Genomic DNA, 15,289 nt, shown 5'->3' with positions numbered 1-15,289 from the left:
ATATCCAGTGGTGAGGCCCCAGCTTGTGGGTTTTGGGGAGTGTTGAGCCACCCTTTAATTACCATTGCTCCCCGGTCCACTCTGACCCGGAGTGGTAGTACCTGTTAGGGTCCCAACTGTGGGTTAAATAGAAACCGACGTGAAAACAACAAATATATTCTATTAAAAAAATTTTTCTTCAAAATTTTTGGATTCGGCATTAAATAACCCGAGATGGGTTGATATGCCGTAAAACAAAAACAACCAACCAACCAACAGCCTTCTAAATATTTTGGCCAATGCAATTTTGAATGTGGATCTGATAAATGTTGTCATTACCTCATCTGGTAGACTGGAGCAGAAACATGGATATAGAATGCTGTCTTCTAATAAAATGAAAACCTCTTTGGTATACCTTATGCTGGGTTTAGTTATGCTATCAAATTTTTAAACCCAAATGCAAATAAACTTTGCTGCTGACTAGCCAATTTTTATTTATGATTGCATCATGTTATTGGCGATTTAATAGCATACTTTACTTAGTTCAACCTAGACTAATATATAACAATTTTAAATAATCACCCTCCATACCCCCCCCCCCCCAATCAGCGAAGGGGATAACTCATATTTTTATAATTGAAGAATAGAAGAGTTGGATACCTTACAACAAATTTTTTTTTTTTTTCTTTTCAAGAAAAATTGAAAACTAATACTTCACTACAACTTGGATAATGCCATTTACGTATAGCTAGTTTTTTTTTATAAATTAATCAAGGTATAAGTTTGCATCTGAAAAATATCTAAAATGTTTTTTAATAGTTGCAGGTGTCAAATAAGATTAGTCATGTGACTATAACATACGTCACATTACGAACAACCCTTTGAAGGTTATTGTTATCAAATTTGAAAAGATCAGAAGTTGAAATCCTGTAAGAGTTACAAATGATTTGTCATTTGTCCATCTATATGAGATGGATGCTTTGCCTGTCTGTAAGAAAGAACTCTGAAAGTCTCTTAACATCAGAATCATTTGGTTGAGAAATTAGTGATGAGAAGAGTTTTTGTTTGGACCAGTGTCGCTGGAAGACGTGCATGTTTTTGTTGTTGGATAACGAAACATATATTTCACTTGGATATCGCAAAGTGAAAATCTAAAAATCAGAATATGAGCATTGTTGAAACTTTCCTGTTGAAACTTTCTCGTTACTGAAAGTTATCGACAGAAAATATGGAGAATAATTTTTCACCTTTCTGAATTTTTTTTTTTTCAAATTTTTAAAAATTATGACAATAAAAAGTTTCTCTTGGAAACATTGCTAAAAAAAATTGCTAAACATGTCATTTTTTTTTTTTTTTTTTTTTTTTTCTTAATGTTCAATCTGTGTGTCAGTTACAAAGTTTTGATTATATTTTGAGTGTTTGGTAGCAATTGTGATTTAAATCCGTTTTGTTTAGAAGTCACTTCACATTAACAAACGAGCTATGTATTTCCTGTTTATCTGGCCAGAAATTCTTGTGAAAGTTCGGATTTATTGTAACGATATGGACGCATAAGTACCTAAAAATGATATTCAGTAACAAATTTCACGTGGAGATATCAAATGTCTTTGTTACATTTTTATTCTGAAAATCATTAGAAAAATTTTATATTCTATCAAATGTTTTTATTTAACAAAGTAATGAATAAATTTCTATAATTTAAATTATTTAACCGTCTGGTATAATCTTGATTATGGCCACTATGCATGGGAAACGGGTCATGGTTTGGAATGTGGTGTAGGCCAAAGAAGAAGCCAGCTCAATTTGACTAGGGTGAATGTGGTTACATTATTTTATGAATATTGTTAAAATGTTTAAAACAAAACCAGGTTATTTCGAGTAACGACCTCATGTGTAGAACACGTTTTTCTTATCTCCTGGAACAGTGAATTATTCTAAGTATGCAGGATTTTTGTGTATAGGGGGAAACTGACAATATCTTATATCCTGCTTTTTGTGATCCATAGCACAATGTTACTGTTATGTTGTCATGGAATATAACTGGTTGTTAAATGTGGGAATTACAAGACATCGTTTTGGCAGTAAATTATTTATTTAAACAGAAAAATAGTAAAACGTTAGAGCAACAGATTGTGTGAAATGCTGTGTCGGCCACCTTGAAAAGTCTTTTTCCTGCCGATCCAGGGAAGATAACTCTTTGCTTTCCAGTTATTTTCCTTTATAACAGTTACATTCAAGAAGGAGGTATTTTCTTACACACACACACACACACACACACACATATAAAATTTTTGGGCTGCTGATATAGCAGGTCTGATGACTTAAAACTCAAAACCTGCTGTGAAACTTGTTCATCATTAATGACTGATCTTGCAGCATCTACAAAATGTGTAGCATAATATGCAAATTCGTCAACATTTTATTTACACTTATAACTTTCATGTCAATGCTTAGGGATCATGCAGTCATTTCTATTGAAAAAAAAAAAGCGAAAATCTTTGAACGGGTCTGCAAAATAGTCCAGATGTTAACCTTCTCTAGAAACATTTATTTTTCATACTCCATATAGCTTCGCCACATGCTTGAGAACAAAATTTTGCCATTTATCACAGATGTGGGTCAATCTTTCAGTTGTCAAGAACGGTATACCAATATCAACCTTTATCGGGTCAGCCTATGATAGCTGGAACCTGGTAGCTATGAAATATGTCCAAACCCGTTTTTTTAATTTTTTTTTTTAACATCTTTGATGGATCTATTAATATTAAGCTTTTTTTTTATATCTGCAATTTTGTTTGTCTCTTGAAATTACTACTCCAAGAATAGTTCTTAAACATTTAATTTCAATGACATTTAAATTCCTTTCATATTCTAGTATAGTGAAGAACAAAGTTGTGGGAACGTAATATTCAAGTACTGAAACATTGGTAGAGTTCATTAAAGAAGTGCAGATGAAATGTATTGCTGTTGACTATTAATAACTTGGATGCAGTTGGGTGTGCGGGGAGTCAAGCAGTGAATGAGAGCAGACAGATTACTGACATTTTGAATTTAAGCTTGTTAACTTGTATTAGAACATCATGATTTACTTAATCTAACAAATGTTTGTTGAAATAAGATACTGATACATTTATTAGCTATTTTAAAAAAAATTTACTAGAAAAAATGTCTAGCCCATTGGGTTACCCATTGAGCTTGAGTTATTTTGAATCAGAAAGCGTTTTTAAAAAGCAGTAAAATATTTTCCAAAATCCAAATTAATCTCTTGCTTCTCTCTTTTTCTCTCTCCAGGCTAAATAGTATTACTATTTGTAGTGATATTTCCATTTGTTTGTAATGTACTGTTCCAGTATTTTCTTTTTTTTTTTCTTTATTACTTGGGATTGTTAATAAGTACATGCAAAATGTATGGCCCATCCGCAAAATGTATAAACATTTTAACCCTTTCCTTCACTTAAATTCACAAAAATTCAAACCAGTGTTAATGAAATTTTCACAGAATATAATAAACCCATTATTTTTTTTATTATTCTAATGAAAATGTATTAGTGTGTATAAACAAGAAACACCTTTTATTAAAATGATAGTTTTAAGTACTAAAAAATGCATGAAATTATTTTTGGTTTTTATGAAAATAAAGCATTGTATTTTTTAAATATTTCAGAAACATTATGAAAAAAGCTCCTAACGTCTGTATTTATGAAATCAATATAACTTGAAGAAAAAATAATTTCTCAAACTAACAATATTATCATCGAATTAAGCATTGTTTATTTAATGTTTTCACTAAAAAAAAATATAATTGCAAAAAATATTTCATGTGATTTCAATAAGAATTCTCATAAAAATTTCAAATGTAATATATTTTCCTTGTATGCATGAATGTGTAAACATCAGCATAAGAATTTTTTTACAATCTTGAAAATAAAAATAAAATTGAGATCCAGAATCTCTAAGAAAAAAATTAATTTTAAAAATGAGATTATTTCTACTAAGGTTAATTTGGAGAAGTAGGGTTTCGGCAACATTGTTTAAAAAAAAAAGAAAAAAAAAGACAGGATTTGCATCCCACATGCCGTATTCAATTATTAATTGTTTTAATTTATTTTTGCAATGAATAAATTGTCAGTGTAATCAGTGAATTAACTTTTTTCACACTTAAAATGCATTTTTATTTTATCATTACAACACACTTAAGAATAAATCGAGTCATGTAAAAAAAAAAAAAAAAAGAAAAAAAAAATTCTGAACCAAAACATGGATTCCATGAACAAAGCTTCTTTCTTAGAACTGCATATCTGTGGAACTCTCTTCCGTTTATCTGCATTCCAACTGACTACAATGTGGCCGTCTTCAAGTCCAACGTAAACAAGTTCTTGATAAGTCATTCCCCTTAAGTTATCCAATTTACCAAATTTCCACTTCTAATGATTACTATATTGTCCTTTTGACCACTGTACACTCTTTAACCCTTATCCTCAAGTGGCCTCTGGGCCTTGATAAGTGGTGATTCCATTGTAAAAAAAAAAACATTAAATAAGTACTTTTTATTCAAACAAAATAGGATTACCTAAATTAATGAATATTTTCATAATCTTAAAAAATACAGAAATTAAGATATAATGGTTCAATTTCTGTACAAATTTAAAAATAAAATTGGAATTTTGACATTTTCGGCTTGTTTATTAGGATCTAGCGAAAGTTGATTTCTCTTACTAAACTTGCTTTTGGGGGATAATTATCAAATGTTTTTTTTTTTTTTTTTTTGTAAAAATAAGGTGTTTTTGTTTGTTCAGTATATGAAGACATTACTGATTATTTGTGAAATAGTTTCAGAAAATTTTTACTTTCAAGGAGTTTTTGTAATTCATTTAACTTCCAAATTTAGCTGAATTTCTAAGTTTTCATAATTGTTGTGAAACCATTTTCCATAACGTTTTTTTTTTTTAACATGAAAATACATTAGAAATTAATTTCAGGCATTAATGTTTCAAACACTATAAAAAATTATAAATTATAAACCAACTCTAAAAACCATGGGCCCTATCAGCTTTCAATATTAAATTGCACATACGTAGTTCTTATAGAAGTGAAAGTGATGCAGTTATATAAGAGCAAGGTTTGATTCAGTAAACACTAAGAAAGGGTGAAAGTAATAGAAGCTTAGTAAGAGATGGGTTATTTGGTGAGTTGATTGCATATTATGGCTGATTAAAACGAAATTAAAAATTTTATTTTTTTTATTTTAACACAATTCCAAAACAAATATTTTGGCATGTATTATGTGATTAAAATCTAGGGGAAAAAATCCTTAGTAAAAAACGAATGTTGGCTTAACTAACACATTTTTTCTTTAATTATTTAATATTTATTTTAAGATGGTAACAACTTACATGAAGCAAAAAATAAAAGTAAATAGTACCGATTCCAAAAGTTTTATTTTAAATTCAGACATTGTATTTTTAAAAAAAAAAAAAGCTCTCCATTTAATATTAGTTGAAATTTATATATTTTTATTTATGTGTACACTTGAATATTTACAGCCAAACCAATCCGGCCTGGACAACACCAGTCTGTTTCTCCTGCGCAGGCAGCTATTCGTGGTGGCGGTGGAATGTCCCAGAAACGGACCAATGATTACGTCTACGCCAATTAGAATGGCACCTGAAAGCAAGGCATAAGTAAGCAGACAGCTTTTTATTTTTAGTTTCACATGCAGAATTACATATATAATGTCTGTTTTTTTGTCTGTCTCCATCTTGTCTCTCTCTCCCCTCTCTTGTCTCTCTCTCCCCTCTCTTGTCTCTCTCTCTTGTCTCTCTCTCCCCTCTCTTGTCTCTCTCTCCCCTCTCTTGTCTCTCTCTCTCCCCTCTCTTGTCTCTCTCTCTCCCCTCTCTTGTCTCTCTCTCCCCTCTCTTGTCTCTCTCTCCCCTCTCTTGTCTCTCTCTCCCCTCTCTTGTCTCTCTCTCCCCCTCTCTTGTCTCTCTCTCCCCTCTCTTGTCTCTCTCTCTCCCCTCTCTTGTCTCTCTCTCTCCCCTCTCTTGTCTCTCTCTCTCCCCTCTCTTGTCTCTCTCTCTCCCCTCTCTTGTCTCTCTCTCTCCCTCTCTTGTCTCTCTCCCCTCTCTTGTCTCTCTCTCTCCCCTCTCTTGTCTTCTCTCTCTCCCCTCTCTTGTCTCTCTCTCTCCCCTCTCTTGTCTCTCTCTCTCCCCTCTCTTGTCTCTCTCTCTCCCCTCTCTTGTCTCTCTCTCTCCTCCTCTTGTCTCTCTCTCTCCCCTCTCTTGTCTCTCTCTCTCCCCTCTCTTGTCTCTCTCTCTCCCCTCTCTTGTCTCTCTCTCTCCCTCTCTTGTCTCTCTCTCTCCCCTCTCTTGTCTCTCTCTCTCCCCTCTCTTGTCTCTCTCTCTCCCCCTCTCTTGTCTCTCTCTCTCCCCTCTCTTGTCTCTCTCTCTCCCCTCTCTTGTCTCTCTCTCTCCCCTCTCTTGTCTCTCTCTCCCCTCTCTTGTCTCTCTCTCTCCATCTCTTGTCTCTCTCTCTCCCTCTCTTGTCTCTCTCTCTCCCTCTCTTGTCTCTCTCTCTCCCTCTCTTGTCTCTCTCTCTCCCTCTCTTGTCTCTCTCTCTCCCTCTCTTGTCTCTCTCTCTCCCTCTCTTGTCTCTCTCTCTCCCTCTCTTGTCTCTCTCTCTCCCTCTCTTGTCTCTCTCTCTCCCTCTCTTGTCTCTCTCTCTCCCTCTCTTGTCTCTCTCTCTCCCTCTCTTGTCTCTCTCTCTCCCTCTCTTGTCTCTCTCTCTCCCTCTCTTGTCTCTCTCTCTCCCTCTCTTGTCTCTCTCTCTCCCTCTCTTGTCTCTCTCTCTCCCTCTCTTGTTCTCTCTCTCTCCCTCTCTTGTCTCTGTCTCTCCCTCTCTTGTCTCTCTCTCTCTCCCTCTCTTGTCTCTCTCTCTCTCCCTCTCTTGTCTCTCTCTCTCTCCTCTCTTGTCTCTCTCTCTCTCCCTCTCTTGCCTCTCTCTCTCCCTCTCTTGTCTCTCTCTCTCCCTCTCTTGTCTTTCTCTCTCCCTCTCTTGTCTCTCTCTCCCTCTCTTGTCTCTCTCTCTCCCTCTCTTGTCTCTCTCTCTCCCTCTCTTGTCTCTCTCTCCCTCTCTTGTCTCTCTCTCCCTCTCTTGTCTCTCTCTCCCTCTCTGTCTCTCTCTCCCTCTCTTGTCTCTCTCTCCCTCTCTTGTCTCTCTCTCCCTCTCTTGTCTCTCTCTCTCTCTCTTGTCTCTCTCTCTCTCTCCCTCTCTTGTCTCTCTCTCTCTCTCCCTCTCTTGTCTCTCTCTCTCTCTCTCCCTCTCTTGTCTCTCTCTCTCTCTCCCTCTCTTGTCTCTCTCTCTCTCTCCCTCTCTTGTCTCTCTCTCTCTCTCTCCCTCTCTTGTCTCTCTCTCTCTCTCCCTCTCTTGTCTCTCTCTCTCTCTCCCTCTCTTGTCTCTCTCTCTCTCTCCCTCTCTTGTCTCTCTCTCTCTCTCCCTCTCTTGTCTCTCTCTCTCTCTCTCCCTCTCTTGTCTCTCTCTCTCTCTCCCTCTCTTGTCTCTCTCTCTCCTGTCTCTCTTGTCTCTCTCTCTCTCTCCCTCTCTTGTCTCTCTCTCTCTCTCCTCCTCTCTTGTCTCTCTCTCTCTCTCCCTCTCTTGTCTCTCTCTCCTCTCCCTCTCTTGTCTCTCTCTCTCTCTCCCTCTCTTGTCTCTCTCTCTCTCTCCCTCTCTTGTCTCTCTCTCTCTCTCCCTCTCTTGTCTCTCTCTCTCTCTCCCTCTCTTGTCTCTCTCTCTCTCTCCCTCTCTTGTCTCTCTCTCTCTCTCCCTCTCTTGTCTCTCTCTCTCTCTCCCTCTCTTGTCTCTCTCTCTCTCTCCCTCTCTTGTCTCTCTCTCTCTCTCCCTCTCTTGTCTCTCTCTCTCTCTCCCTCTCTTGTCTCTCTCTCTCTCTCCCTCTCTTGTCTCTCTCTCTCCCTCTCTTGTCTCTCTCTCTCCCTCTCTTGTCTGTCTCTCTCTCCTCTCTTGTCTCTCTCTCTCCCTCTCTTGTCTCTCTCTCTCCCTCTCTTGTCTCTCTCTCTCCCTCTCTTGTCTCTCTCTCTCTCTCTCCCTCTCTTGTCTCTCTCTCTCTCTCTCCTCTCTTGTCTCTCTCTCCCTCTCTCCCTCTCTTGTCTCTCTCTCCCTCTCTTGTCTCTCTCTCTCTCTCTCCCTCTCTTGTCTCTCTCTCTCTCTCTCTCCCTCTCTTGTCTCTCTCTCTCTCTCTCCCTCTCTTGTCTCTCTCTCTCTCTCTCCCTCTCTTGTCTCTCTCTCTCTCTCTCCCTCTCTTGTCTCTCTCTCTCTCTCTCCCTCTCTTGTCTCTCTCTCTCTCCCTCTCTTGTCTCTCTCTCTCCCTCTCTTGTCTCTCTCTCTCCCTCTCTTGTCTCTCTCTCTCCCTCTCTTGTCTCTCTCTCTCCCTCTCTTGTCTCTCTCTCTCTCCCTCTCTTGTCTCTCTCTCTCTCCCTCTCTTGTCTCTCTCTCTCTCCCTCTCTTGTCTCTCTCTCTCTCCCTCTCTTGTCTCTCTCTCTCCCTCTCTTGTCTCTCCCTCTCTTTGTCTCTCCCTCTCTTGTCTCTCCCTCTCTTGTCTCTCCCTCTCTCTTGTCTCTCTCTCTTGTCTCTCTCTCTCTTGTCTCTCTCTCTCCCTCTCTTGTCTCTCTCTCTCCCTCTCTTGTCTCTCTCTCTCCCTCTCTTGTCTCTCTCTCTCCCTCTCTTGTCTCTCTCTCTCCCTCTCTTGTCTCTCTCTCTCCCTCTCTTGTCTCTCTCTCTCTCTCTCCCTCTCTTGTCTCTCTCTCTCTCTCCCTCTCTTGTCTCTCCCTCTCTTTGTCTCTCTCTCTCTTGTCTCTCTCTCTCCCTCTCTTGTCTCTCTCTCTCCCTCTCTTGTCTCTCTCTCTCCCTCTCTTGTCTCTCTCTCTCCCTCTCTTGTCTCTCTCTCTCCCTCTCTTGTCTCTTTCTCTCCCTCTCTTGTCTCTCTCTCTCCCTCTCTTGTCTCTCTCTCTCCCTCTCTTGTCTCTCTCTCTCTCTCCCTCTCTTGTCTCTCTCTCTCTCTCCCTCTCTTGTCTCTCTCTCTCTCTCCCTCTCTTGTCTCTCTCTCTCCCTCTCTTGTCTCTCTCTCTCCCTCTCTTGTCTCTCTCTCTCCCTCTCTTGTCTCTCTCTCTCTCTCCCTCTCTTGTCTCTCTCTCTCTCTCTTCCCTCTCTTGTCTCTCTCTCTCTCTCCCTCTCTTGTCTCTCTCTCTCTCTCCCTCTCTTGTCTCTCTCTCTCTCTCCCTCTCTTGTCTCTCTCTCTCTCTCTCTCTCTCTCTCTCTCTCTCTCCCTCTCTTGTCTCTCTCCCTCTCTTGTCTCTCTCCCTCTCTTGTCTCTCTCCCTCTCTCTCTCTCTCTCTCTCTCTCTCTCTCTCCTCTCTCTCTCTCTCTCTCTCTCTCTCTCTCCCTCTCTTGTCTCTCTCTCTCTCTCTCCCTCTCTTGTCTCTCTCTCCCTCTCTCCCTCTCTTGTCTCTCTCTCCCTCTCTTGTCTCTCTCTCCCTCTCTTGTCTCTCTCTCTCTCCCTCTCTTGTCTCTCTCTCTCTCTCCCTCTCTTGTCTCTCTCTCTCTCCCTCTCTTGTCTCTCTCTCTCTCCCTCTCTTGTCTCTCTTGCCTCATCTTGTGAAAAGTTAGAAAGATCCAAACATTTTTTTGTAGTAGCATTTCAGCCCGGTGTTGTTCGGTGTTTGGAGATGTATGTTGAGCAAAAAAAAAAAAAAAAAAACTTGTAGTAGGAAGGCTGGTTTGAACCCATACCATGAAGGAGGAAAAGTACGGGGAAAAACGTGACGTTACCATCACCACCAAACCGGGAGTGACGTAAATTTAAATTAAGGCTAGACATCAAAAAAGAGCGGATGACTTTTGAAAATATTGGTGAAAAAAGCGACCCCTCCCTGTAGGTAAGTGCCCAGTTGAAGGTGAAGAAATTAATGTTTTTAGCCAATTTTTCGGTATCTGTCGTCTGAAAGGCCGAGCCTCAAAATGATAATGATTTTGTGGAAATCCGTCACCTGTGTCGAAAGTTTTAGGCAGACATACAAACATACATACATACATTTATATATTGGTAACTAAAATTTTCGACTCAAACCGATGAAAAAGCTTTCCCTATCTCTGAATACCCTTTATGTAAAATTTCAAATGTTTAGACCAGAAATTGTCTTTAGTAATTTGGTAGAGACCTCAGAGATCAAATTTTTTTTTTAACTTTGAACGCTATTATGACTGTTAGCATTTATTGTTTTGGGCTCAAATCAATTTATTAAGTTAGATCCATGTCCAAGGAACCTATATGTAAAATTTCAATTGTTTATACCCAAAATTGACGGAGGAGTTTGGTAGAGTTCTCAAAGGTCAAATCGTTGAACTTTGACCCCTTAACAGCCAAATTTCTAGCCGAAAACGGATTACAAAGATTTTCCCAAATCTCCATACTCTGTATATCAAGTTTTGAGTCTGTAGACTGAAAATTGAGTTTTCACTTTTATAGATGTAATTATTTGTAATATGTCCTAAAATATTAAAATATAAGTTTTTGGTTCTTATGCATATACTAGACCAGAATTTCCTTAAAACTTTGCTCGGACCTCGATCAGCAACTGATATAAATCACTGGAGTATGTCGAGTGCTGATCCACATATGTACATTGGAGAAAATGATACAGGTGTGTGAGCAAACGATAATTTATTTTCAAGAGAGAAAGCTACCAGCCTCTGAATTGAGGTGCAAGACATATACATAAACGTGTTCACTTAAGAAAAGAGTGTATGTAAGTGATGGCTTTGCTTGAAGGTGTATTAATGCTCAATGCAGACGGTGAGTCTCTATGCGTATTGGAACATTTGCTTTCAAAAGTCTAAATTGGAAATCTCAAATGTGGGCATACAACATGGCCACCACAAAAGATATTCAGAGAGAATGTGGAATTGGGTTGGAGCATACTGGATGAACTTCATTAGGAACATTTGTCAGAATTATTCCCTGGCAGATTTGAGACCCAGGTCACACAGTAGAAATCGAGTCTCTGTTTAACAAGAAAGCATAACGGCAGGAAATTCATTGAACCGCTCTGGAGAATATAACACCACCAACAAAGAGAGTTTCTTGGTGACTGTACAACAATCTGAAATTTTGTAAACATCGCAGCGAATGCTACAACTAATCACCTTGAGAGGATGGGGAAGGAGGCCAAACAATGCAACAAAAAAGAATGCAAAACCAATGCTGGAGCTTCTCGATACATACCTAATTGAAATTATGCAGGGACAAAAATTTAGAAACATCTGTCTCCATCCTAAGTCACATCATAGGAAGCTACCCAGTTGGAGAGGTTCCTTCTATTTTCTCTATCCTTTCTCTTTCCCAGCAACAGCCACCTTACAGTCAACCGAAAATATTCTTAAAGAAATATCCTGTTCTCTAATAGGTTCCTTCCCCACAAGGAAACAAACAGCTGTTATACTAAAAAAAAAAAAAAAATTCAACTATTCTTGAAAAAGAAAAAAGAAAAATCTTTTAATTTTTCTAGAAAAAAATAATCCATTTTTCCAACAAATTCATCTCTCATAAAAAAAAAATAAACAAAATCTTTAAACTTCCACTTTTTTTTTAGGGGGGGGGGAATATATATATATATATATATATATATATATATATATATATATATATATATTTTAAAAACAAATCACATTTCCTAATAAAAAAAAAACATTAAACTTAATATGGTTTTGTTATTTTTATTGTATTTCGATTTTATTTTATTTTATTTTTTTTTTATTTTTTTCCATTATTGTATTTAGTTTGTAATAAATGTTATTTTATTTCCTGGCGTCATTTGCTTTGATCACCGATCAGCATATTCCGGCGCTTTACATCAGCAGAAATACCAAGTTATTTTGTCATTGTGCTTTTGGGCATTAATTTAATTTTTTATTATACTACATACTTTTTTTTTCTTTCCATATTTTAATAAAATGAATGCTTTGTAAAATCTGAACGTGATCTCTTCTGTCGCATTTATATACAGAATATTTAGTTTGTCTTAAAATTTGTTTTACTCTTTTAAATTGGAGAGAAAAAAAAAAGTGAACCTAATGAGAAATGTCCGATCATGTTCGTAAATAATATCCTTTTTTTCTTCTTTTCCAGGTATCTAATTGGAAGAGACATTTTTTACTTCCATTCATCAAACAGATCTACAAAGCTTTCTAGTGCATTCATTGATAATTGATACGGAGGATACCTACCTCCTCCTCCTCCTCCACTACTATACCTCCTCCTCCTACTACTTCCACATGAAGCCGCATTCCATTTTGTTAGCGTTACCTTGTGTCTCGCTGCCACATTGGAATGCATGCTAGCTCTTGCATATCACTGAATGGTAGCGGTTAGAAAGGCTGGTTACTTGGCCAACTCATTTCTGAACCTGCCGTCTCAGTGATGGCAAGTAAGCTGCAGTTCCAACTTTGTACAATTATTATCTATAAAACAAAACAAAAAACTTTGCTACGCTTCTATTTACAACCTATATAGCCAGCATTATTATAACTATTATTATTATTATAACTATTATTGTTCTTATTGGCTATCATGTGTAACAGTCTAATATATCACCATTGTGATTAAGGCTTGTAATTCCATTCTCTTCTATACTGGACTTAACTAAAAAATTAACATTCATAAAAGAAAAAAGACAAAAAGAAACCTTGAGAAAACTTGTATAAACATTAAAAAAAAAAAAAAAGAAAAAAAAATGATGCAAAAAACAAAAAAACTGCAAACAAACCAAACTGTTCATCAACTTTTGTGTTTTTCCCTTTGTTCTTCGAATCATGTTTGTAAGAAATTCTTCACTTCATGGCTGGTCGTTTACCTTGTTTGACTTAACTCAGCCACGTATATACAAAGAAAAAAAAAAGAGGGCATCACTGTAGCAGTGCTGCTCTAGCCTATATAGCACTATCATCCCTGTGTGTCAGAGGCCACAGCCATCATTCCTGCTCTTTTTATCTTAACTGATGAGAGAGAAGTACGTGTTGGTCTCGGCTTACCAAATTCCCAACCTTGTTTTTTTTTTTTGTTTTTTTTTTTTTTGTTTGTTTCACACTCTTAATTATTTATCTCTGGTTCAGCCATATTTTGTTGTGATTTTTATTTTCATCAAACATTCAATCTAATATTTATAAATTACTTGACAGTATGTTTTATTTTTTCCCCCCTTTTTCTTCCTCTTTTATTGTATTAGTCATAGTTCAAACATTTAGATTTATAAACTTGTTGCATTTAAACTGTTAACATGCTAACAAACAGATAAGCCAGTAAATGTAGTATGTCTTCATAGAATTGGGAGAAATAAGTACAAACTTGGTATACAAGTATTGATAAATGAATAATACAGAAACTAATAAGAGAAACGGTTTTTACCTGAGCTTGGTGTGGTGGCTTGTCATTTGGCAAATGGAGATTTATAACATTAATATGAAACTAGGTGCTTGTGTAGATTAAACCAACACATTTCAGGTGAAAACATTACGTACTTGTGTCATACTGAAATTAGTATAAAATTCAAAAATTATGAAAAACGATCCAGTAGAAGAATAATTGCATGTAAAAATAATGCATGAGTTTATATCAATTCATGGACTTATATTGTATCCTTTTTTTAATGTGGAAAAGGTCTCCAGATCCAGAAGAGGTAACAATTGATTATTTTTATTAAATAATTGTAAATCCACTTTTTTTTTTTTTTTTTTTTTTTTTTTTCATAACACAAAATGTCAATGGAGTTGTGTGAATGATTTTTTTTTTTTTTTGTTAAAAATATATCTAGCACATCTATTTGATCGTTTTTCGTAATTTTTGGAATGTATCCTAATTTCTACATGGCTTGGAAATGCGTAATGTTTTCGTCCTGAAATGCATTACGCATTTCATGTCATTAAAATATCACTGATTTGCACAAGCACCTGAAAGTGTTTTAAAATCCATGCAGTAAATTAATGAAATTTTATTTAATTTCATGTGTGATATACTTGGGAGCTCCCACCAAGTGAAACCCGTTTCTTAAGATAAAACGTCTAATGTAGAATGCAAGTATTTCTACAATTCTAGTTTTACTGGATCGCTTAACACATTAATCGAAATACTTAACGTGTAAAGTGTGAAGAATACTTTCCAGCAAAATTCAGTAACATTAAAATTTAACAATCCAGTATCTTGTTTCGACCCCCCTCTCTTTGTCTATTTTTATGCTGCAAACTTTTTTCCTATTGTTCTAAGCCCAAGCTATTATTGTTTTTTTTTTTTTTTTTTAATGTAGTTTAAATGTGTCTGACTTACGTTATTAATATTTATTATTGATGAAAATGCCCTTTAGAATTCGGATTTATTGATGTGAATATTTGAACGATCAGTGTTCTCATATTTATCTTTGCAATATTGTCTGATGTCTGCATTTAGAGGCTAAATATTTGCATGTCTTCATTTGTGGCTGACTGTTGCACGTTCTCAGTGAGAAAATGACTGCATGCTTTCTGTATGATTAGAATACAACCCTTTTTTTTTTTTTTTAAGCTTTGTTTTGTTTTAGCTTTACGTCAGAGGTGATCTGAACAATGTTTGTAAGGAAATGTATATTCAGTATGTTATTCATACTTATGTGTGTGTGTGTGTGTGTGTGTGTGTGTGATTGTTAGTCTTCCATGAATGAAGCGGTTAATCCCATCACCTCTTGAGGAACGTCTCCTTGTGCTGAAGTGTCAACTGCAATATAGCACACTAAAATGCTTATTCTTGCAACATTCTAATTATTTCTAAATTATTTCAATTACTCAACAGTAGCAACAGAACGATTCTAGTTCAAAAACGCTTAGCAATCTGTTGTTATTTTACGTTTTCTTTCCTCCTCCACCATCTTTGCGCAAAATATCTTTTAAATAATCCTTAAAAGTATGTGAAATTTTTGGTTCTTGTTCAGAATTCCCTCTATATTAAAAAGCAAAAATAAAAAAAGAATCTGTATGATGTATGTACTCGTGACAGAACAAAAATATCATATTCCAAAAATCATGAAAATTGATCAAGTAGTTTTATTTTTAACTAAGAAAATCAAATTTTATGTATAAAGAGGAGCGTCAGTCTTGCATGCCATTTTGAAAATAATCTCCAGAAACAAGGGAGATGACTCTATAATAATTCAAACTTGTGCAATTTTTTGTAATGTCTACGAATTCCCATTAATAACTTAAAAAATGATCTTCTTTATAA

General features: G+C 36.4%; 1 protein-coding gene across 2 annotated transcripts in view; it reads left to right on the top strand.

Moving 5' to 3' along the window:
- Positions 1 to 12,982, top strand: part of LOC145291217 (kinesin heavy chain) — a 134,730-nt gene extending 121,748 nt beyond the window's left edge. For both annotated transcript variants that reach the window (XM_080136804.1, XM_080136803.1), the window contains exons 23-24: positions 5,523 to 5,660; positions 12,173 to 12,982. In XM_080136804.1, the coding sequence (XP_079992930.1) occupies positions 5,523 to 5,635 (113 nt within the window). In that variant the 3' untranslated portion in view covers positions 5,636 to 5,660; positions 12,173 to 12,982. The remainder of the gene's footprint in view (positions 1 to 5,522; positions 5,661 to 12,172) is intronic.
- The last annotated feature ends 2,307 nt before the right edge of the window (positions 12,983 to 15,289 follow it).

This window comes from Euprymna scolopes, chromosome 12, assembly GCF_053919585.1.
Source record: "Euprymna scolopes isolate OS-2025 chromosome 12, ASM5391958v1, whole genome shotgun sequence".
Lineage (NCBI taxonomy): Eukaryota > Metazoa > Mollusca > Cephalopoda > Sepiida > Sepiolidae > Euprymna > Euprymna scolopes.
The sequence above is the reverse complement of the archived record's forward strand: the minus strand, read 5'-3'. Positions and strand labels throughout refer to the sequence as shown.